Here is a 24,396-nt window from a genome sequence, read left to right as displayed (position 1 = left end):
AAAGTGAAAATCTGAACTAATATGCAGTAAAACCTCATTAACTCCCCCCCCCCAAAAAAAACCAAATGATGTAAGAAGCAGTAATTCAATTGTAATATTCTCCTCCAGAACATTTCAGATATGATGTCAGCAGATGTGGAGATGCAGGACATCCTATTTTCAAATAAGAAGTAAAATTACAGATCTTCAGATTTAGGAACTTCAAAGATTACACACTGCTTCTATAAAAGCCACATAAATTTAGAAAATATGACTAAAAGACAAAGCATCATGCAAGTACTCTTTACTCGCTATGTAATTATATGACCGTAAGAGAAAAATGGTTCTCAAATCATTTAACAGAAACCACATTTACTTTTTAGCTGTGTCACGGTAGCTAAATAATTACTTTAAAATGATATAAAATACTTCTACTTTCACACAGCTAAAAGACTCAGTTACCAATGTAAGCAAAGAATACTTGCATGATACCTGTGTTCTCATCTAGTCATCACCAACTATGGTATTAAAAGTCTCAGGTGAAGAAATATGACTACAAGGCATGCTAATTTCATTTTAGAAAAGCTCACAGTAGGATGCATCTCTTACTGTCTTAAACTGCAACCTGTCAAAGCTGTAAGACCTGCAGTGGCTCGTACAAGCTGGAACAAAGCAATAGAAGCAAAGCAGAGGAACAGAGTTACATAATCCTGCTGAATCCAGATGAAAATGTAATTGGCAAGTCTGAGACTTACTTTCTGAACTCGGTTTTATTTCTGTATCCCGTAGCCTCTTTCTGTTCTGTTCTACAGCTGGCATGTTGGAGAGATCAGCTACTTGGAGAGCCTGGCTATCCATCTTTCCTTAACTCACTCAAGGTGGCCCATTTGGAAGTCAACTCCAAATCTTACAAGGGATCAGATTACCCACAGGCAATGACATTTTTCTCAGTTTGAGAATTCTGTTGTTCATCAACAGAAGAAGAGGTTCGACTAAAAAAATAACAATTTTAAGAACGGATCATCTAATTTGTCATTCCATAGCCCTCTGTGTTCAGAATAAGTCTCCCCTTCATTTTCAAAAAGCTTAGACCAAAAATGCAGGTGTTTCATAGGCATGTTTCATCAAAAAATTCACTTAATGATTAGCAAAAATTTTATTTTAATTTTGTTTAAAAACAAAGACTGTTTAAAAACAAAGACAGCATAACAACCTGAAGGGCTTTGCTTTCTAAACATAATTTCTAATTAATTTTTAAATTTCTTAAACCAACAATTTTTATCTTTAAAAACACTTATTTCCCCATCCCCACCACTTAAGTGAAAATCAAGACTGACACATTCTCAGCTCAGGGACTAGGTACTCAGTGTGCAGTCTTTTCCATAATTCTGGACTCCTGAGAAGTTTCATATAAATAAAAGCATTAATGAACTGGTATCAACAATATTATCAGTTAATTATCAATAAACTGAAATTAAAGTTTTTTAAAAAGACATCACAGGTTTTGAAATATTAAAGAATATTTATGGGAAAAGACTTTAAACTCAGACTAACATTGCAACAATTTGATTTAGTGTGTGGCATCGGAGGTTTTCTTCATCCTAAAAATATGACTGTAGAATACTTTAGGACAGATCCTATTTGCTCTCCATTCATTTAATGTGATATGCAGATTTTGTATTTCATAGAAAAAAAATAAGAACAGAAAAATGTAAAAACCAATCAAAACAACAGAACTATACAGTCTCACTGAGATGATACCAATATCAATTCCAACAAGAAATATTCTTGCAATTTGGCCAAGTTTTGCTCAGAGAGGAGAAAAAAAAATAATAAAAAAAATCACTGCCGGCCTGCTTTTCCATTTTCCGTTGTTTCCATTCTGAAATGCAAGAATATGACTAATAAGGATGGTCATACAATTTACTGGAAATACAATCAACAGATTAAAAAGGAAAATCAAATACCTATCTCCACTTTTTCTTTTACATATGTATTCTTTTTACTTCACTAATCATCCTGTCTCTCCTTGTTCCCCCATCACACACAAACTTATCTTGTCTTAATACTTCTTTAAGCAGTGATCCGTAGATAAAGGAAAGATTTCTGCCAAGAAACTTTCCAGCTACAACCACAAATAGCTATCCATTATCAGCCTCACCAAAAGACAAAAGCCTAGACTCATGTGATTGCAGAGAATTTGTTTCTTTAAAGTTTGAGCTTTAGCAGCTTGTGTCAAGGCCTTCATTTTCACCCTTTTTACCCTAATCACTGACTGCTACCACTTTACTTAACAGGATGGTTGGTTTGTTTTTTGATTTTTTTGTGGTAGAACACAGACTACTTTATCAACTTCACTGCAGCATGCTATAAGATGCAACCATTTTATTATCTATGATATTTTTATATTAAATATTATTTTGGAAGCTAAATCAAGTAATAGGCTGACATACAGTTAATCTGACTTTGGCTACCATTTAACCCCTGGAAGTTTAAGAATTTTGCTGCAAGGGTAATCACCAGAGCACAGGAAAAGCCATTGATCAGCATTCACCCTTGCTCGGTAGGGAAAAAGACTTCAGTGAAAGAAGGCCTAACAATTAAAAAGAAACACTGTATGGAATAAGGAATATATTTCTATATTTTAATCTATAAAGACTAAGGAGTTTTTTTTTTTTTTAATGCTGTGACAAAAGTATTCTTTCATGATGTATATTGGCTACCGCTAAAATATTTGCGGTGATGCATTTAGTGATACAAACCCATTTTCTTCTTTCAGATGTTGATACAGCTCAGCTTTATTGTTGACAGAGTTCAAACGACCAATAAATTCTTGGTGTTTCCTAGAATTGGCAGTATTAATCCTGTTGCTCCATAAAGACAGCAAGGACATTGGCCCTAAAATTGGATGTAAAATTTAAAAAGTGTCTAAGTGATTTAATTACTGAATTCTTAAACATTACATCATTATAAAGTTTTTGAAGAAATTACAGACTACAGCAGTACCTTAAAAACACACATTCAAAAGCCTTATGATGTAGACTAAGTAAATATGACATATGCAAAGATATAGAAGATGAGTAATTGCTTTGTATGAGACTGACTTGGCTCCAAATGCAGTATCTTAATCACAGCTCAGCCATCATGAGAGATGATAGAAGTTCAAGGAAGAGAAGTCAGTGAGCACTGCCCCTTCCAACTACTATACTGCCCAGGCATCGTTATTATTAGCAGGAGAAATTTATTTTTGATACCTGACCTTAAATACTATTTCTGATGTACAGTAGCTCAACTAGCACAGGTATGAATTTGTCCAAAACCCTCCTCAAAAACTCAAATGACTATCATCAGGCCCACACAATACCTTGGTATCTCTCTTTCTTTCTGCATAGATCTGTTAGGTGTTAACATATGTATTTACCAAGTATATCTCAACATTCAATGTCTTAATTAAAAATTCTTATGGATTTAGCATTAATGCCAAGAAGAGTCATCTAATTACTTTAGAAAATACAGACTGATACACAAACTTAAAATTTTAAAAAGAAAACGCTATCTGTTGCAATTCTTCTGATTTACCTTTTGCCTTTTCCACTGTGGGCATTTCATCCATTGTAATAAGAGGCTTTTTGTTGGGTGGTTCAGGAGAATCAGGGGAATCTTTTATAACTTCAGCTTCTGCTAGTTCTTCTTTTTCACGATCCAAAAGACTTTTTAACCTTTTTGAGGGGAAAGGAAAACAGTAAAGCAAGATACGCTAGAGTAGCATATTTGGTTCCTAATGCCATTCTGTACCTTCCAAAGTTACACACAACCCAGGTCCTAAGAAAATGTCTTTTGATTCATGTGATGGGTGAAAACAACAGGGAAGACTCTAGCCAAATAATCCTCTGGATAAAGCCTAGAGTAATGGAAAGGATCTTAAAATATAATTTCACTTAAGTTATTTATCCATATTTACCTTGTGCTCATTGAGATAGCTGACCATTCTGAGTTTTAAAGGAAAAACTAAGCAACAATCAACATAGAAAAAATACCACACACTGCCAAGGCCCTAATATCTTTTCTATGTTCTCCAAATTTAATCCATACCACATTGCTTTCATTCTCAATCCATGCTTTTGTTTCACATGTGAAAGTAAAAGAAACTGTAGCAATGGATTTGATCATACGCAGAAAGGCATGAAGGTCATCGACACAGTGCTACTAACTGTAAGTGAAAACGTCTCCACCCTAAATGACTCCAGCATGCACAAAACTACATAAGTGAATTGAGCTTACTACCATGACCATTTTTGATCTCTTTAGAGTAGTAGTTTGGAAGAGGGAAAACAGAAGAGATTAACAGATGCTTATCAGTTATAGGAGTTGCAATAATGATGCAAGTTACACACAGCAGGTACACAGACAAAAAAATCTTGATGTTCAACTAAAGAGACTGGCCAAGTAAGTCTGGACTGCCTATTTACCTGAACACTAGAGTACCTGCAGTCCAAGCTAAATTAATGTGTGTTTATGCATAATTTTCAGTCATGCTTTTAAAACTAAGATGCTTCTAAAAGAAGCTTAACTGAAATTTTAGAGTTTGCTTAATACATGTCAAAGTTGCAATAAAACTGAAGAGTGGCTCCCCAAACTGCAAAGCCATGCTAAGTAGTGAGCAAGTCACCAAAGAACCATACTAGTCTTACAGTGTTTTTATTTGAAAAGCCTGAGAAGCAGGCACAGTAATAAGATGCACATTTTCAAGCTTGTTAATGGTGACTAAACAAAAGGACCTTGGGATTCACAATCATTGTCAGTAAGCCATGGTTGCAAGTATGAACAAACCAAATTGTAATCTGTAACTGTTCCACAGTAATTCCTCCCCCTTTGAAGTAGAACAGAACAAAAAATATTATGCTAAAAATCTTATTTTATTTCAGAAAATTTACCTTTCCGATTCTTGCCATGGCTTATCTGGTTCATAGTCTTTTCCTGACTTCTCTGACTTGTCCTCTTTTTCTTCTCTCTTTCTACCTCGTTTCTTGCGCTCTTCTTCTTCTGGGGGTTTGCTTCGGCAAGCCATCAAACATTCTAAGACTCGCTGATGTTTATCAGAGTTGTTTATGTGTGCTCGCACAAGGGTCTCCAATTCATTCCACATAATCCGGTACTGCTCATCTCTAAGCAAGGTCATTAAAAAAAGTCTATTACACACAGGATGACCTAGATCATTAACACACTGAATAAATCAAGGTTAAAAGCAGAATATAAGACACCAAAAAACCCACAAAAATAACCTCAAATAGATTCTTTCCCCTTCTCTGGTACTGGAGATCTGTCTGCATTGGATTATTCTATCCTTGAAACTTTCAGAACCACATTACATGTAGCACTCCTCAATTTACACCTGAAGAGTTAAATTTCGATTGAAATATACTACTTCCACTGGAATCAAATTCTTAACTTTTGCAAGATCACACAGCCAAAAGGCGTTTCTGAAGCCTGTCAGTTGTCTGCTAACTGGGGAATTAAGCAATGTTAGGATATGCAGAAGGCCACTCATGTACTGACATGCAAATGAATTATTTAATTGTTTGAATAAATAAATAAAAAGAAAATTAGAGAGAATAATATCATATTACAGTAAAGAACTTCAAGTCACTCTGGCATCTTTTACAGCTGAATTTTCTTTTTGGCTAATTCTTGGAAATGCAATGTACATATCATCATTAGAATGTGTTAGGGATAACAGGACATTCTATGTTTGTTTTAAAGGAGTAACCCATGTTTCAAATAACTTTCAAAATGATTTAATATAACCCAATTTTAGAATATTTTTAATTTACAGCATGCTTAAGTTTCCTTTTGTATTGATTTGAAATTATTCCAGTTCCTCTGTCCTAGCTTGTATCAGACTCTTACCTTTACATTAAAAAACATACAAAAGCAAAGAGAACCGTCCTCACAGTTTTTTGTAACGAAACATTTGTCTTCTAACATACAACTATATCAATACCATGATACCCCTGAAATGATGTAAGCAAAGTACTCACAGCACTTATTTTGCATATGTACATCATTTAGTGTACTCCATATTACCTTTTACCAAACTGTGAACATTTACTTGAAATCAGTGTAAATGGAAAGTTTCTGAAAGAAGTTCAACAACAACAAAAAAAGCATTTAACCTTTTTGGACCCTTTCCCCTGGTACCAACTGTTGAAATCGGCAGTGGGTCATTTTTCCTCTCCATATCTACTAAATTGTATATTGTTTTTTGACAATTCAGAACATCCTCATCTGTCATTGCTTCTTTTACAATCACACTGGCTAATGGCACTACCTGCAATATAAAACAAAAGCGAACAACAGGAAAATCTGTATATGCTGCAGGAAAGAAACAGGGAAAAAAAGAAATCAAAAGATATGGAACCATGGAACTACACACAAAAAAACCCCCAAAACCTTTTAGACTGAATCTAGTAACAACACTGTCAACAGGCATAAGCGTATGCATTTTCTCTTTATTCACTGCAACCCAGTGGTGGCTCTGTAACTATATCAGTTCCAAATATGCCATCCTATTTAGATTATATTCTAATATTCTAGTTACATTAGAATATTCTAGAGTATTTAACTGAAAATAAAACTTAAAATAAACCGATTTTGTTGCAAGTGATTTATCATAAGATGGAGTTGTTATTTCATCACATAACAAGTTGAAACTTACTCTAGAACAGAATAAAAGGTTACAAACCCCCAGATTACTTACAGCTTGCATGTTGAATATGGTAGTCTGAGAAATAATCATAGGCCAGTAACGAGTATGTTTCTCTAACTGATCTTTTGCACGTTCCAATGGAATTTCAAGACTTCCATCGATCTTATATCTGGGCTCTAGAAAAGGAGTTAATCTGTTTTCCCTCATAAATTCACCAAAATCCTAATGATAACCAAACAAGATAAAATTAGGAACTTCTCTAACACAGTAACTTTCAGTGAATGGGTCAAACAGCATAGTCTTGCTTATCACTGTGTGTACCACCCCCACCCACTAAACTTCACCCTAACAACCAGAGACCTGTTTACAGCTTCCAGATGTACAACTCTAATTGGGATAAACACATAACTAATTCTACAAAAATATGGGTTAAAAGCTGCTGCAAGGTTTTTGATGAGGAGGCATTCTGGATCTGCAAGATAGCTCATGCATGGTAAGAATTTTATTATGTTCTTCTGGAAACCGCTTCTGATAATATACAACAAATGCAAAGGACATTGGTTAAAAATCTAAGGGAAACAACCCTGAATGGCAGCAGTTTGTTTGCTGCATATGCAGGGTTCAAAGCTGATAACTTTATCTTTTCCATTTATTCTACAAGCCAATCATGAACAATCTATCCTTCCGACCATGAGCAGAACAGTTATCTGCATCCAAGAAAACGGTATTCCAGAATCAATTTTAAATGTTCATAGTGCATAAAGGCAGCAAGTATTACTTCATATGGAAAGGATTCTATAAAGCAGGCATTACGATACACTACCTTGTATTAATACATACCAATAGTACAATATAGTACCAATAGTCATACAATCCACCCAGCTCTCCAGAAAACATAACATAACACTTCCTATACAGAACGCCTATTGCACTACATCTCTTGTCATCCGAGATAAATGGCAACTTAAAAGCAAAGCAAATCTTACTGTAATCCTGTAGTCTGTGACTCTCCCACCACAACCTTCACTAATTGATGGGGGATCTTCTAGAATTGATCGGGAGCTGCTTAAGACATGCAGAAAAATTTCTCCTCCGTGGCTGCTGAGCATGTGACTAATTACTTTAGAGCCAGACTTGCGTGGTTGTTCCAGTAAAACAGAACGACCTATTGTAAGTGAGATCAGCTTGGTTAGTTACTGCATGCTGCAACTTTAAATTAAAAACTATATATATATATAAAAACTATAAAAACTATATATATATTCACAGATTTGTACCTAGTCAAGTCTTTTAATACATTAAAGTTGTGTTTTCACGTAGTTTGAATGAGAAACAGCTATTTCCTTTGAGTATTTAGTCCCTATCCTTAAACAGGATAGGGCATCAGGTACTATTGGTTTTACACAGAAGAGGATCAAAAAACCTCCTTCCTGTGACATCCCAATAGTTTTCTGAACAGGACATGCTTTTTAGGGAAATACCCACTTAAAATGCTATATTGTGTACGGGCAGCTTATTATTTGTAATTATTAAAGATGATGCTGTATACTAAATTGTTATCTGGCCATTCTACAGAAACTTTCTCTTTAAAAGCAATTTCTAAAAGTTTCAGCTTGTTTGAGTGCAAAGGTATCAATTTATACTATTTTTATACTTAAAATGGATACAGTTTTTCAGATACACAGAAATAAAATTGGCTTTGTCTAGCGTCCAATAAAATACACTCAACTTAATTCAACTCAAAGGTGCAATCTCCAAATAAGTTTTGTTTGTTATGAGGAAGCAAAAACAGAAGATAAGAAGAGAGAGGGTACTTGAAATATGCTATTCATTTTGGTTCAACCATTTTTATTAATCAAGGTACTTTTCCAGTATAGAATTTTTAGAGCAAAAAATAATAAAAATATAGCATTTAAGAAAAAAACACTGCATGTTCATTTAGACACACAACTAACTTGACTGAAGAAAACATCCCATTAAAGGGGTGCTTGTAATGCAACTTTTCTTGAAAATTGAAAAAAAAAAAAAGTAATTAACATTGATACATACTCCATGTTTGAAAGCAGCAGCTTTGGCTTACCTTTCGAACATGTACATAAATGACAGCCTCTTATAACAAGGTAATTCATGGCAATGGTTAAAATCTTGCAGGTAAGCAAACGGATCTAGCCTACCTTTTGACTGATCCCAGTACACGTAAGGCCTGTGTTTCAATCAAGCAACATCCTATCCTACCCAACTAAAAGAGAGCTCAGAGGCTGCCTATCACCAGCTAAACACAGGCATGGAGTTAAGTTGCTAATATTTTGCAGTAGGCAAACAGAGTAAGCACTGTGATCACCTACTGGAAGCAATGTTTCCTACTAAATTGGATAAAGTGCAAAGTATTCTGCATTTGGAGTCAGAAGAAAACTACCAGAATTCAGTACTGTCTCCTTCTTTACTTTCCAACTTCCCTCCCATTTTCAAGTTTCAAAACATATTTCATCTGCCTTTAAATACACTTAACAACTTTCTTCTTTTATTTATATATAACATATATACTCAACTTATTTTACAGTGCATAGATACATGCTAAATGCTCTATTTACAATAATAACCCTCAAAATAAAATAGTTAGCCAAGAACATAAATTTACCATTAAGGAGAAAGTTAGTAAGGCATGAGGAAGGTCTGCTATTTACATCTACTGGGGAAATTCTGTACGCTCCAGTGCAATAGTGTAATTCTGAAAAATAAATGAATAGAAAGTTTGAGAGCTCCAAAGCATAGGAAAAAACATCCGACCAAATGAAAAGAAAAGCAGGGGAGAAGGCTACTCCACAAACAGCAGAACAAAAAAGCCTTGCTGCCTATAGATTTACAGATCTCCCCCTTTCAACATCTCCTTGCAGTCATCCCAGTTTGGTCTGTTCCCAGAACCTATAAATTCCCAAGTTCTATTTCCAGCTGTACCTCCAGTTCTTTCCTGCATCCCCTAAATCATTTCAATATAGGTTCAACTTCCTCTTATTTCTCTCAACGATATTTTTGACCAGCTGGCTTGTAAAGAGTCAGCATTTGTTGCTGATAATCTACACAATGTACAGGCTGACTAGTCAGGTCGTTCCTTTGCTACCCCATATCTTCCCTGCCTTACTCTCATGGGAGTCATAGTACAGATCTCTCCTTTATTCAGATTCAAAAGTTATTACAGGGGGGATGCACAAGTGTGACAGTATCATAATTAAAAAATATCATACATCTCATTTTCTTACAGAACTTTTTCCTTATCACTAATAATTTCATTAGAGCTAGCACTTTGATTTAATTCTCCCCCCCCCCCTTAATTCTTGTTTCAGGAAGAAAAAAAAAGCAGTCAAGATCTCAAAGCTGCTCTTTAAATAACACCTCTCTGGAACTAAAAGGTAAACTGAAGGAAAGAGTATACGGGATGGACAAATAATTATTGAACACTGTAGGCAAGCAACAACTTCACGACACTTCAGAGGAGTGTCATGTATATGTATATATTTTGGCTCCCTCTCTTACGCAAATCATTGATTAGCCAACATCAGAAGATCATTAGTAAAGCAGTTGCAATCAGCAGCAAGGTATATAGAGTAAAAGGTAAAACAGCATTAACAAGCAGGGAATTGTCTCCTTGAGCTATCAAGTTACCTACCAACACTATTTGTTCGAGGAGTACACCATTTTAATGTTACAGTTTCTTTAAATGTGCCATCTCTGCTATTGCCACCTATATGATTATCACCTGCAACATAAAGTCAGAAAAAATGTGTTGTAACTTGATCAACCATATTTACTTTGTTACACAAAAAAACCTAGCAAATAATTCCTACATAAGCATGAAGTGTTACTTGGGGGGGGGTGTGTGGAAGACTTTTAAGATGCAAAATATTTATAGCATGACCGTATACAAAACATGATGTAGTTTTAAAAAACTTAATTATCTAACATAAGTGAAAAGCATCCTTACGTTATTTAGCAGTGGCATTTTGCAAAAAACGCGTAACCTTTGAAATTGGTAGCTGTACGTATAAAACACTGCACCTCCAGGACATGTCCTATATGTATGATTCAACAATTAAAACAAAAGGTATCTATAACTTTCTATCTGTAAAACAGGCCATTTTTTTCTTTAAAAGGCACAGCAATTTTTTTACTTTCTATGGAAAATGTATGAAACTAAAGTCAAAACTGAAACTGATCTAAAGGAACATTTGACCATTCGGGCTTTTGGGGTAAAAAAGTATTTGATCTTATCATCCAGTATCTTTGCTATTTCAGAATCAACTCAAATGTCTCTCAACATGATTTACTGGCAATAGATGTTTTATCATTAAAATACTTTCATACAACATCTCATCGGTAACTGGTCTGGCAGAAACCACAGGAAGGCATTAAAACAGACATCAATACTTCGTAAGACATTAAATTACATCCCTGGTAGCGAGTTGTTTGTTATTCTTCTTGTCCTTTAACACACATATTATGTAAGAAAAGATTAACAGAGTTTTACACGAAGTCTTGGAATTACAGTAGCACAGTCACTTACAAAACAAGATGCTCAAATCCACAATAATCTGTGAGGAATTAGACACACACATCAACAGGCAATATTCTGTGTATTATGTTAGGGTTTAATCTAATGTTCCAAGTAAGTTTTCTTTGATTTCATAATACAAAGACATATTTACTCATGTAAGATTTGTGCAATTTGCTTATCATTCATAGAGGTAACTTGCAGAAGTTGTATTTTTATCCTTACTGAAAACCCGCAGTTGTTTTAAAATAACTGAAATCATTTTAGAAAAACTTTCTCAGAATATCTAAAGGATAAATCTATTTAATCTAAAGATTCCCTAGCAAGCCATTTCACAGAAATAAGATCTAACTAACTGAATTCCCACTTTCCTGGTACCAGATTTATTGCAGTTGAAAGAGATACATAAAAAAACAAATAGAAAGAACCAAAATTTACAGGAATTAAAAATAGATTGTTTATTCCCTTAAGTTTCCAAGGGAAAAATTCTCAAGAGGCATTTTAGCAGGAGTTTGGTTTTGGTTTTAATAAGAAACTTAGTCCTTGAGCCATAGGTAATATGTAACTATTTCTGAGCCCTTCCAATAAAACTTCATGCTTTCAACATGAATAATATAAGTTCATGTGAGTCTGAATTCATTATTGGAACATCCCATTCTCTTTTTTTCCCCAGCCTTTAATCATATACTCCACTGAAATATGGAACACAGTAATTGTAGATGATAACGAGGAGTTATCATCCTCTCCCTAAGCAGTGGTATTTCCTTTCTCAAAAAATAATGCACAAGACCTGTGAAATGTCTACTTATGGACCAAATGATTTCAAATTTCAGGAAAGAAATACCCACTTTACTTTGTTAAATAACTTTGGCATAGATAACTTGTACGTTAAAATATTATTCTTCACTTCTTTTAAGTTAAACTAGTATCAACTTTCTAATAGGTTTTAAAGTTTTATAATCTAGTTTTTGTATAGTAAGGTAAGCATCTATTGCCTGTATCTAAATACATGTATTCTACATGCAGAGGAAATCACACTAAATTTTTAATGGTATTGTAGTTGTACTGAATCACATAAGAGAAGTTACAGGCCATGTTGTAAGAGAAAATCCGAACACATAGAAGCCTTCAGAAGCTTCAAATGAAACTTCAGCCCTTTTGAACATGCAGACAGTTTCAATATTCAACAACACACAGGCAGGCAGAGGGTTTTTTTCAGCTCGTTGGTTGTGTTTTTAAATATCATCAATGCAAGAATTTTTAGCCTCACCTCCCTTACTAACGAAATCTTCTATCAAACAATGTCTCCTGAACAAAATAGTTTTGCATAAGGTTTATTACTATTGTGTTTTTCTAACCTTAATTAAATGGAGTCATTAAAAATGCACTCCTAAGAAGAACATTAGGTAATAATTCCAAACTACAAAAGGATGCTAGGTACTCCAAATAGAGTGAGAAAGCTCTAAAGCCAAATAACTATCATCTTTTTCAAAGCAATTACTGTATTGCCATAAACAGGCCTATTGGATGTAAGTGATGTTAATTATTGCTACCTCTCAGCCCGATGAAAAGCTCGATCATGCTCACATACCTGAGAGGGGCCACTGTCTCCATGTGAAATGAAGCAGAGCCAGGCAGAAATAGAAGTTTGCAACAGTTGCAACAAATTTTTAAACACGGTCATTATTTAGAATAATTATTTAAGATATGGTGATTTACATACAGAGTATTACCTTTCAGCTCATTACATGTTCTTAATTGTCTGCTTCTTAAAAGATGGATTTTTTTTTTTTTTGAGACTTTGGTCTGAGATATTATTCAGACACTTTAAATAGCCCATACAGCTAGGCATTACCTATTAGCATAGTCCCTTCATTTTGGGCTCTGTTTCCATCAGTCATGCTTCCAACAAAATGATAGGAATAATTTTCCACAAATACTCACAAAAGTTCCCTCTTTTTTGCAAAATCACTGTACATTTGGTCTCTCAATCTGTTTCTCATATCTCAGCAATAAGCTGAAATACTTCCCATATAAACCATACACATAGAAACCCTGCAAGTATGCGAAGCTTTGTCTGATGCCTCTGACCTCTTTTTTCATTGTTATGTCATTATTACTATTTTTTACATATGCCAGTAATTAGGAATACTCCAAAACCAATACTGCAAGTCAAGGTGTTGAGTTGTAAAGAATAGCTGAAAATAACCTGTTTTCATATAAGTTTCTACTTAACTCTACTAATCATGCCTGAAATTTACATCATTTTAAAGCTCATAACCCACCTTTGTGAATACTTCCAGGATACTGATTAAGAAAAGACACAGAAACCACCTTTAAAGAATTATTTCTACTTACCACTCTTTAAAAAGTCAACATGTGCCTCTTTGTGATGAAGAAGCTCCACATCATAGTTGGCTGATGTGTTGGCATGTTGTTCTTCCTTTAAAAGAGAAATGCAAAAATAATAAATATTATTATTTTAACTAGAAGTTACTGTCTTCATATATGAATGATTCTACATTTACCTTTCACTCCAGAAGAAAACAAAGTCTCCAGAGTGCATCAGACAACAACAGGATTGCAACGCTGAGGAAACTGTTTGCTCTCTGACCTATTTAAAGATGCAGCCATCTGCTTTTTCTCTTTTGTCCTTTTTGAAACACTGTAGTTTCCTCTTTATACAAATGTCATGACAGCGTGCATAATGCAAAATAGAGATTTGGCAATTACTTTTCATAACTAAGAATCTCATGAATTTGAACACACACACACAAAAAAAGGACTGAGAGTATTTTATCATTTTCTTGTATTTAGGATGTGCAAAAAATGTACTTTGGATTGCAAGCTTATAATTAGAAACCGAATGTTTGGAAGGAGGATACTGCATCTTTAAACAGCTGCAGCAGATTAGCAGAAACAGAACAGTAATCTTGGTAATTTATTCCAAGGGAAAAAAAGAAAAAAAACCAAAAAGACAGAGAACCCAACATAGTCTATTACTATAAGGACAAAGGCAGAAGGGAGAGGCATACCAGCAGCACACAGGTCAGAAAGTTACAGACAAGGTATTTGCAAACCTACAAGTCACATTTATACTATGACCGATGTTAAAGCTTCATTAACGCTGTCAAGGTACATTAATGCTTAATTTCATGTTTTAACCTATAAAATCCACACAATATTACTATTTTTCAAAGAAGTAAGCACTGATTGATAGTATTAGAACTTTTTTTTTTTTAATCAGAAAAGTTTATCTGCCCTGCCCTTTCTGTTTGTTTGAATACTGATGCTTCTGATCAGGCAGCAAGACACAATTGAAACAGAAACAGAAAATTACTGTAAACTTAAGAATACTTGAATTATTAGGCGCACTGACTTCCCTCCTAGTAGTGATTAAAATAGATCTATAAGTAAATAGGGACGTAAAAGCAGTTTAATTTAACATCTTTCATAACTAGATTATACACTCCTGTCCCTCTGCTTCTGGTTTATGCATCTTCAAACTGGAAAACCTACTGGAAAACCTTTAGTCAAAAATCAGCTATTAGTTACAAACACCTTTATGTTGGGTGGGCATGATAATGAAACAGAGGGAAAAGAGACTCACTATGACACTAAAATGCACAAGGGTCAAGAATATCTAATGAACACAACTAGAAAAAGACAAAAGAATCACAGACAAAGTAATTTGAGGTAAATAAGATTGTAGTTATATAAAATAATACAAACAGAACTGAAATAAGACTTGTATTGCTAGGTCAAAAATTGAGATTTGGCAATACAACATTTTGCTCTGTGATCCTTCTTTTTTTTTTTTTCTTCCCTTCTTTAATTTTACTAACCTGGTCACAGACATTGAATGTGGGCTAATAAAAACAAAAACAAAACAGAAAATATGATATGGAGAGAAAAGCAATGCAAAAATTCCATTAAACTAAACATTAAAAGTTTTCAAACAAATTTAAAAGTGATGCAGCTAGTTAACATAAAGCTATATACACAATATTACCTTCATAGGGATATTAGTTATTGTGGTTGAAGCCAGATCAAAGTGCTGCTGTACTAAAACATTCAGTTTTGTAGCCAGATGACGTCCAGCACGGACACTATGTACTTCACTGGTTAAAACAGGCGAAAGCTGGAACAAATTGACATAGAATATACAGTATCAATGGATTAAGCTCCAATATCATGTGGCAAAATATAAATCCTTTGAAAGTCTAAACTAAGCAGGTTTACACTCCTAACTTAAGTCAGAGGGGAAAGATTAAAAAAAAAAAAATAAGAAGGAAGAAACAAAAATTATTCCTCACACAGAATTCTCCAGGATATGTCAGTTATTATAGTTTCAGTTGTTACAAGTTGTCACAAAATTAGAAGTATACTAAAAAACTTGAGCCATTAATTGTTAACAGGAAGAATTAGTATCAGGGCATGGGGTAAGAATCCAAGAGCTGATGCTCTTAACAGCAGCTCTGGGTCCAAGACTGATTAACTTGAACATAGTCATTTTTCCTCTACCCGCCTGTGTTGTATATACACACACAAGAGAAAAAAAACACAAGCCATAAGCTGTATTTGATTTTATTTTGCCAGCAAGTAGTGACATTGGTTTTAGGCACTTGAAAAAAAACTGTGATAAAAATGACTGTCTTATAGAGAATAAAGGTAGTCAATTTATTCTCTCCTGTTCATATATACTTTTTTAGCACGCAACTATGAAACAGTTTTGTAGAACAGTATCTTGTAAAGAAAGCTATTATATTCAATTTTACTTATGAAATAAGATGCAGAATTAGATGTTTATCATGATAGAAGAAAAAGGTCTCATTTTTAACTTTTTCTTTCTTACAGTCAGCACATTAAAATACTGAAAGAGAACAGGCTGAAGAACAGCAGAATATATTAGGGCATATTTTGCATGTACTTGGTTTTAAAAAACAACTATCAAGCATACATGTTATTTATTTGCTCTTACTACTAGACAGTTGGAATGTCAGTATATAGAATAATTTTTATATACATTCTTCCTTTTACCTTCTCCTAAAATTATTTTAAGAGAAGGTATCTATATGGTACTTAAATGAGTCTGTGAACTTCAAACATAATCTACTTTCCTACAATATTACCCTTTCCTTTGGAAGCAGATAAACCTTCCAGTGTTTTTCATTGAAAAGACACTCTGATGGCTAACACCGGAACAAAAGAATTTATATAGCCAAGTAGTTGTTAGTTTTTCCACTAGATTCTTAAACACGTATTTCCTTCTCAAAAGCCCCACATTTTATCTATCTAGGACATTAATATGCTTACTTCATGAGAAACTGAAATATGAATTATTACTGCAAGAAATTTAAGTAATGAAGTGGAAAAAGGGATACCATATACACATGCAGACTACAAAACAAAGAAATGGTTATTACAAATGATGTGCTTCATTTGGCAAGTGTAAGTTGTCAACTTTTCAAAGAATAGCCACCTGTACTACTTCTTACGACCTACCAGAGACCAAAGGCTCAGAAACTTATTGCTGAATACTCAACTTGCATTGTCTGTTTGGAATTTCATGTGGTTCCTAGTACTTAAATTTTCTCATTTTAAACTCCTTACCTCTTTTTTAGGACGATCTGAAACAAGGCTGTCTTCGCCAACTGGGTAAGTGTGGATTAAGACCAATTCACATTTCTGAATCTGCATTAGACTTAAAAATAAAAATGTTCTATTTTAGTAAGCCTACAACATGGCAGAAATTTCCCACAGAAATCAGATCAATTCTCTTCTCCCAAGATCTACCTGATTTTCAGAACACAGAACCACAAAGAGATGTATTATGATGTTCTGTTTCTGAAAGTATTTTGTAGAAACTAGGTTACATTAATGCTTTTCAAAAGCATGCATTTCAGAATGAATTTTTATCAGAATAAAAAACGTATGACGTCTAGGTCTGTTCAGATGCAATTGCACTATGTTTCTTTTTGGACAAATCAACAGAGTAGATCCTTAACTGGTGTAAGCTGTTCAGCTTCATTCAGATAACAATTGATGTTACAGGAGACTTGTGCCTCCAAGTGTTGTGCAGATATTAATAAGGAAATTCCTGTGAACTTGAAAATAACTATCCAAATAACATGCTCTCCTACTAATGTGGCTGGAAATTCAGAGAGAACAGGACATTGTTCCATGTCTCCAGCTACAGGAATATATGAAAAACCCCATGTATGAGACCACTTTTCCTTCTTTACACTGGGCTTAAAACCTGATTCTCCAGGGGCTGTATCTTTTCTACATCTTTGAAATTGCAGCAGGTAGATAGATATAGGACACTTACTTGTGCTATTTAAGTGCCTATGGAGCAATCAAGAACAGGATCTCAACCTATTATGCACTGTGCAAGGCAATACACAGTCCCTGTTCACTGTTAGTTAGACAAAACAAAAGGTGGAAAAAAAACACTTCTTAGAGGAGGAGATGCTTCCTGCAGTTCAGGAGATCCCCTTATTTCATGGAGAATATCAGGCAAGAGAATAATTTAGAAATTAAAAACTAATTTCAAGTATCTCAGCCATTTTAGTCAGAGGAATGTAAAACTCGTTCAGTGCTACCATTACCAAGGATGAATGCATCAGATGCATTATTGATTACAGTGCTAAAGTAAACAAGAAGGCACAATTACATGCCTTTTACATTTTGGAGCAAGATGCAAAAGACAACAACCTAAAGAAGTATTACACTGTGATGAACGATGATACTGAAAAGCCAACAATCACGCACTTCATGATTTAGCATCCTCCATTTCATATGGACATTCAAACTTCATCAAGATAAGTTTCAGTATGTTTTAAGTGACAAAAATACACCCATATTTCTTAGAGGGCATATAACAGGCACATTCAACATAAGAGAAACTGAGAAACTATGTTTGTGAAAAGTATACTCACTGATCTGAATTAGCTGCAAGCTTGTTATGCTCATGAATGGTTTCCTGAACACAGTCCTCAAGCATCCGAACATGACTGTCACTAAAAGGACCAAAAAAACCAACCAAACAAACAAAACCCCCGTTATTTTTATAGATTGAAATTTGGTTTTCTTGTTTACGCTTGTTTCCTTACGACAACATTCTCACTGTTTTGGCACATACAAAGGTTCAGCTTTCATAACTGACAAATTCTGTGTGAAATTTTGATAAACTGTGATAAATTCCCAATTTTATAATATTTTATTAAAATTCTGCTTTGACACAGACACACCTCACTATCCATTCATCTAGAGTTATGTGCCAGTTGTAAATTATAAATCTTGCAAAACAGCCTCTATATCCCGCAAATTCTATGTGTCTGTGGACATGAAAAGTTAGGCTTATTTTCTAATTCAGTGGCAAAGCTTCTTTCATTCATTCCTCCCAGTTAAATCATGCTATTCGGCCTACCACCAATGCAGTAAAATCAATCGTTTTCTTCAAAGCAACATGCCAGTAAATGCTCTCCTATTTAAAGTGAGAAATTTTTGTTGACTACTATAACAGACCTCCACAAATAAAATCCTTAATATGGCAAGAAATGATCTACAAAAAGAAATGCATAAAAGCTAGCTATTTAGGGCACTAATTTATAACAAACACTGAAATATTAATGCTTCTAAAAAATTTATGAAATTCTGTTTTTTTTTAAATGGTACAAGCACATTATCATACATACCTTTTTGCATTAGTAATACAGATTATTCTTCCTCTGTTTCCAACACGTTCTGCATTCTCCATGAGCATAGTTCGAGCCTCATGTTGGTATTCTGTGATTTTGCAGAGTGCTTCTACTGCTGCAACCAGACCATGAAGTATGCTGCAGCATTCTGGATCTGCCCTAGGATTAGGTGGCCCAACAGCTGCTAATGCTGCCATCAGCTAGTTAAAAAGAAATACATTTTATTGTTGAAAGTTATTTTTAAGCCATTTGTTAAAGTGATCTGTTAAGAGAAAAGTCATAGCTGTAACTTATTCTACATACAAATTAATACTGTTGGGAGAAAAAGCAAACAGAGCAATAAAAAAAAAAAATTCTGATATGTTTCCAGCCTTCTGGAAAACAGTCAGCCCTAAATTCTCCTTTTGCAGTTCATTTATTATACTTTCAGTGCCCACTGACAAATAATATGCACATTTATTATCGCAAAAATACTAACGTTATCAATTGCCAGACGCTTCCATTTTCTGAAAACTTGGAAATTCAGTTCCTTCCCACAGTAAGTTTTTCAAAAAAATGAGACTGTCCATTTTGACACAAAAGTAAACAGAGTACAAACACTGTTTACAAACTTTTAAAACATTAAATAAACTATTATTAAACTCCCAACTTATTTGGGTAACCTAATAGGGTATTTCTTAAAATCCCATCATGTAATTGCTTCAGACCAGATCCACCGACATTTTCATTCACCAAAATGATTTCACATTGAATATAGTAAGAAGTCACTGTTTATTCTATAATTAAATTAAACTAGACTTGCAAAACAAAAGAACAGCTACAGAGCATACCTCCTGCAAGTTCTGATCTTCTTGGGTCCAAGAATTCAAGACATGAGCCCCAGAGTCACTCACAATGAAATTCACCTAAAAGGTTCAAAAAAAGCACTGAACAACAGCAGTCAATCATAGCCATGAATTACAGCTACTTTCCCAAATCCAAACCAACATAAATTACACCTTTTTCAGATATAATTAACTGATATTCACGAGCCAAACTAAAATAAATAACAACAAAAGCACAAAAAGCATCACTCCTGCTATATTCAGGTACCTTTGTAGTAAAAATCACACTTCTTACTCTAAATACTTGTAAGCTGTTATTAAGTCAGTCTCTACACCAAGTTATCAAGCATTGCAAGATATTATGGATCAATTTCAATAGTCTGCCAACACTTCTGCTAGTAAAACATCTACCAAAAAAAGTAAATTCCAATGCTGCAGTATAGCAATTCATTCTGCAAACTCTGTCACAGGAGATCTCAAGGGTAAATATCTACCAAGGTATCATAAACATTATACACCAAAATATGTTCTCAAGTTACCAAAATAAGTTGAGAGGAAGCATGCCTTCCCTCTCAATTTCAGTTTTTCATATCACAGAGACTTCAGTTCAGCCAAATGATTTGATTCAATTAAGCATACACTTACTATATCTCATCATGGGACTTCATCGTATGGTTAGATATTCTTCTAAACTGGAGTTTAAGCTAAACACACACTGTCTTAGAACTGGGACATGCAATCCATCAAGGTAATGCAGCTGATGTGCATCAAATCGCTAACTACCAGCAGTGTTTGTTAGTGCCATGCCTATTGCCCAGTTGCTCTGACACAGCCGCTATTCCATTATCACTAGTGTGTAGCAATATCACTGTCATAAGTTTAACATCCACATTTTTTTAAGGGTAACCAAAGTTAGGACATTGCATAACGATTTACTCAATAATCAGGAAAGATCTACTGACTTAGATAAACAAAGATTAGCTGCCTAATTCATGACACAATGTTACAGAACAGACCGGGCATGCTGAAATAGCACTGCCAACTACCACAGACTGAATATCAGAATAATTATATTAGTAGTCGGATCTGGTATAATTTCTTTATTCCAGGATTCCCCTAAGTCTGAAGTATCAGAAAACTAGAAGTGAGCAACCAATCCTTACTCTGTTTCACTATTTCAGTATACTCCCTTTTAAAATTACTATTTTCCTTGGAGAAATATTAATTTTGGTCTGCTTAAACTTGACATCTTATTTGATAACTAGAAGGTGACAGTTAATTGTGAAGTACCAGTTCAGAGGCAAGGAGCTTACAAAAAGAGTAAAAACAGTGCATCACATTGCTTATATTGGCTTTCTTTTCCTATGTTCTATGCTCCAGGAACTTTTACAAGACTTAACATAGTCCATAACAGCCCTTATAAAGTTTCAAAGAAACAGGTCTCCCCTTTCATTCATGTGCTGAAGTATGCACATCACAAATAAATAAAAATAAACAGAGAGACTCAGGAGCTGCTACTTAGCTACAATTAGTTGTGTTTGCTATAGCAGATCATAACTTGATGGGATGCCAAGCACAAGTTTTGATTAGAGGTGAAACACTAAGTTGATGGAGGTTTCTCCATACACATCACAGAAGTAACTGATCTCACACACAAAGAGACATTTATCATCAAGAGAAACAGGGAGACTAAATGATATGTTTTGTTCTTTGTAGTTTGATCCTAATTATAATAATGTAACTCCAAAAAGCAGTGAGAGGACTTAGAACAAAGAAAGCTCTTCCAGTGCTAAGCTTTGTGTACCTATCATTGATAGAGAGATCAAAAAACATATTTTCTTTCCTTGGTATTGCAGTTGTACCATCTGCCTTTAAGTGTAAGCTGACACTACCCAGGAAATGCTTCTAGTTTAAGCTGTAACTCTTCCCACTTCCTTCCAAGAAAATGTTTACAATAACACTTCTGCTGTAAGCAAACCTATAAGTGTAGCAAAATTCATCCTTCAATATAGTATTTTTTTCTGACTCAAAAGGAGGAAAGATGGTCTAACACAAGGCAGTTTTCCACATCGTGTCTTGTCTACAATCCCCATCAGCCCTGCATTGAAATGCAAACTAATGTGCTGCTCTAGTCTATGTCAGTCAAGTATCCCTCAACAAGTATCAGTATCCTTAATTATTCCATCAGTTTTGCTTTTCAAGTTAGCCTATTACTCATTAAGTGATTCTTGCCTAACACAGATCAACAAGAAGTCACATAAATGCATACAGTAGAGAAAAAAATATTTTTCTGAAGAAGAAACTGCGTGTCAGGAAGTTTTCCCACTTTTTCAAACTGGTAGTTTCAGAGAGATCCTACCACTTCCTGCAGCCCTGCATTCCTTCAAAGTTAGTAATGAAAAGCCCAAGTAGTGCTACCAGGTGTGTTTAGAACCAAAATTAGATTTAAAACAATACCTCACTCAAGTTTTTGTAAACTTAAAGAGCATGAGAACACAATAATAATTTTATACACTACCTTAAAGCTTCTCTCCTCATATTTTGCAACCAAGTACTGAGTTATGGAATGACACTAAGATGATTAAATGTCCCAAAAACAAATATGTGATGGGATTCACTTACTATTCAAACCATTTATAAAAGCTGTAAACTCTATCAACAGCTCAAAGATATTTTTATATAATAAATTAAATTTGATCTTTTAATACAACAACAGCTAAACACATTGAAAGATCTCATTAAAATGGGAAAATATCCCTATACTATGAAGTACTACGTACAGTATTTACAGAACTTACCAGTTTTTTGAAAGGAAAAATATCATACATTATTCTACAGTACTCCATGGATGATTCCACTGAACAGGTCCATAGTGATTTTGATATGGGTGCTAGAGGTATAATTCCTTGGGTCCGATTCTTTACCAACATATCAAATTCAACATGTTGTCTACAGGATTCTGCCATATATGGGCAGTGATCCACAACAAAAACAGTTTTATGAGACTCAGAAAAGATTTTCATTTTCTTCCTGAAATAAACAGATATCAAAATTAGTAAGAAACTGTACAAGGCAAAAGAAAATGAAAAAAAAAATCACAGCACAAGCTTACTACACAGTTTACATTGTATAAAAGTATCTTAATAGAATATGAAAGCTTTTAAAGAGCTTACCTCTTACACTATTTAGATCACATATTACGTACATTAACTGCTATAAAACTATTTTAAAGCTTTTTTAAAAAAACTACACATATTCACTTAAAGAACCTATTTACATGGAGACAAAAATATCCCCTAGAACTCTTCAGTCCTTATATTTAGTACACTAGATTTCTAACCAGTAAGAAACTATTTTTCCTCAGGAGAAAAAAGAAAAAAAAAACAGAAAATAAAATGTGAATGTAAACTGCTGAAAAGCCAATAATGATGCACAATGTCACCCTTTCTCCCTTCCCTAATTAAATGAAACATTTAAGACAGAATATGAAAGTACGGAACCTACCCACTATTTAAAACTTATTTCTTAAAATAAGGTACAGAAAAAGAAATCGTTCGTGGGTTAGCCTATACAGATGCTAAAGTAACAGAAAAGTCATGTTTTTTGGTAGATCTTTACTTAAAAATTAGCCTTCACTTTGCCAGATACATCAGTTTCTTTTTTTAAAAAAATGACTATTTGCATCTATATTTTACCCTCTCACTGATACAAAGACCAGATCTGAAATTACAATAACATAAATATTTCTTGTCTGTCAAGACTCATAGAAACACCCCTTGCTTGCTTTCCAGCTATGAAGCCTGAGAATCCTGCAGCAAAGTGCGATGTGTCTTCCTGTTTCACGCCTACAGATTGGATTTTCCTCTCACATTGTATCACTGCAAGAAATATTCTGAAATAACTAAAAAGTCTGGCCATCGTGTTCCGGATAGACATCGTTACTTGGGGACACAAACTACATACGAAAATTGATCTTAGTCCAGCGTTTATAGTTGTCTTCCTTTCAAGTTTATTTCACCTTTGGATTTGACTGTAATGTTTCTAGCATTAAAAAAAATAATGATCTTTATTATGCCCACACAGATATTGCTGAGCGATAACTGAGTACGCAAAAATAAAAAAAACCGCATATAGCAGAGTCCTTGAAAGACAGGCCCGTTACAACAGCCGGGAGGGAGCGGAGCCGCGGCTGCGGGAGGCGGGGGGGGTCTCTCACCTGGGCCGGCTCCTCCGGTGGTGCAGCGGCGCCGGGCCTGCTCCGCGCCGCGCCCGGGCCCTGCCGCGGGCCCGCTCCGGCGAGGCGGGAGGACCCCCGCGGGCCGCTCTAGACGGCGCCGGGCGCGGGCGCCTCCGGCCGGGCGGCCTCCATGCCCCTGCGCCCGCCTCCTCCTCCTCCGCCGCCGCCGCTGCCGGCGGCTCCGCGGCGAGCGCGGGGCCCAGCTCCTGCCTGCGCGCCCGCCGCCCGCGGGGGTGGGAGAAGCGGCCGCAGCCCCCCCCGCTCCGCCCACCCCGGAGGCCCCGAGCCCCCCGCGCGGCCACTTACGCCGCTGGCCCAACGGCTCCCCCAGCGCTGGCGGGGGGAGCGCCCCCTCCCTGCGGGCCGCCGCCGCTCAGCCCGCCACCCCGGTCCCCCGGGGC

At 35.3% G+C, this 24,396-nt stretch overlaps 1 protein-coding gene across 3 annotated transcripts; it reads right to left on the bottom strand.

Annotated features, from left to right (window-relative positions):
- Positions 1–1,116: 1,116 nt before the first annotated feature.
- Positions 1,117–24,066, bottom strand: INTS13 (integrator complex subunit 13). Of its 3 annotated transcripts, XM_067305882.1 has the most exons (17): positions 23,975–24,065; positions 22,557–22,788; positions 19,765–19,839; positions 18,932–19,134; positions 18,173–18,253; positions 16,845–16,935; positions 15,244–15,372; positions 13,590–13,674; positions 10,350–10,439; positions 9,324–9,413; positions 7,672–7,850; positions 6,737–6,907; positions 6,153–6,307; positions 4,914–5,144; positions 3,559–3,698; positions 2,742–2,877; positions 1,117–1,861 (listed from the first exon to the last, which is right to left on the bottom strand). In XM_067305882.1, exons 2-17 carry the CDS (start codon positions 22,779–22,781, stop codon positions 1,822–1,824), a joined length of 2,121 nt encoding a protein of 706 aa, XP_067161983.1. In that variant the 5' UTR covers positions 22,782–22,788; positions 23,975–24,065; the 3' UTR covers positions 1,117–1,821. The 3 variants fall into 3 exon arrangements, with proteins under 3 accessions (XP_067161983.1, XP_067162001.1, XP_067161992.1); XM_067305900.1 differs by lacking the exon at positions 6,737–6,907 and having other exon boundaries at positions 23,975–24,066; XM_067305891.1 differs by lacking the exon at positions 10,350–10,439.
- Positions 24,067–24,396: the final 330 nt, after the last annotated feature.

Source organism: Apteryx mantelli, chromosome 1 (assembly GCF_036417845.1).
Source record: "Apteryx mantelli isolate bAptMan1 chromosome 1, bAptMan1.hap1, whole genome shotgun sequence".
NCBI lineage: Eukaryota > Metazoa > Chordata > Aves > Apterygiformes > Apterygidae > Apteryx > Apteryx mantelli.
The sequence above is the reverse complement of the archived record's forward strand: the minus strand, read 5'-3'. Positions and strand labels throughout refer to the sequence as shown.

Coding starts and splice junctions, on each gene's coding strand:
- INTS13 (XM_067305882.1), bottom strand. CDS start 22,781: ATGAAAATCTTTTCTGAGTCTCATAAAACTGTTTTTGTTGTGGATCAC. Junction 10,440..13,589: donor TGTTGACTTTTTAAAGAGTG/GTAAGTAGAAAT, acceptor TTTATGTTGCAG/GTGATAATCATATAGGTGGC. Junction 3,699..4,913: donor CCATGGCAAGAATCGGAAAG/GTAAATTTTCTG, acceptor CCCCTCAAAAAG/GTTAAAAAGTCTTTTGGATC.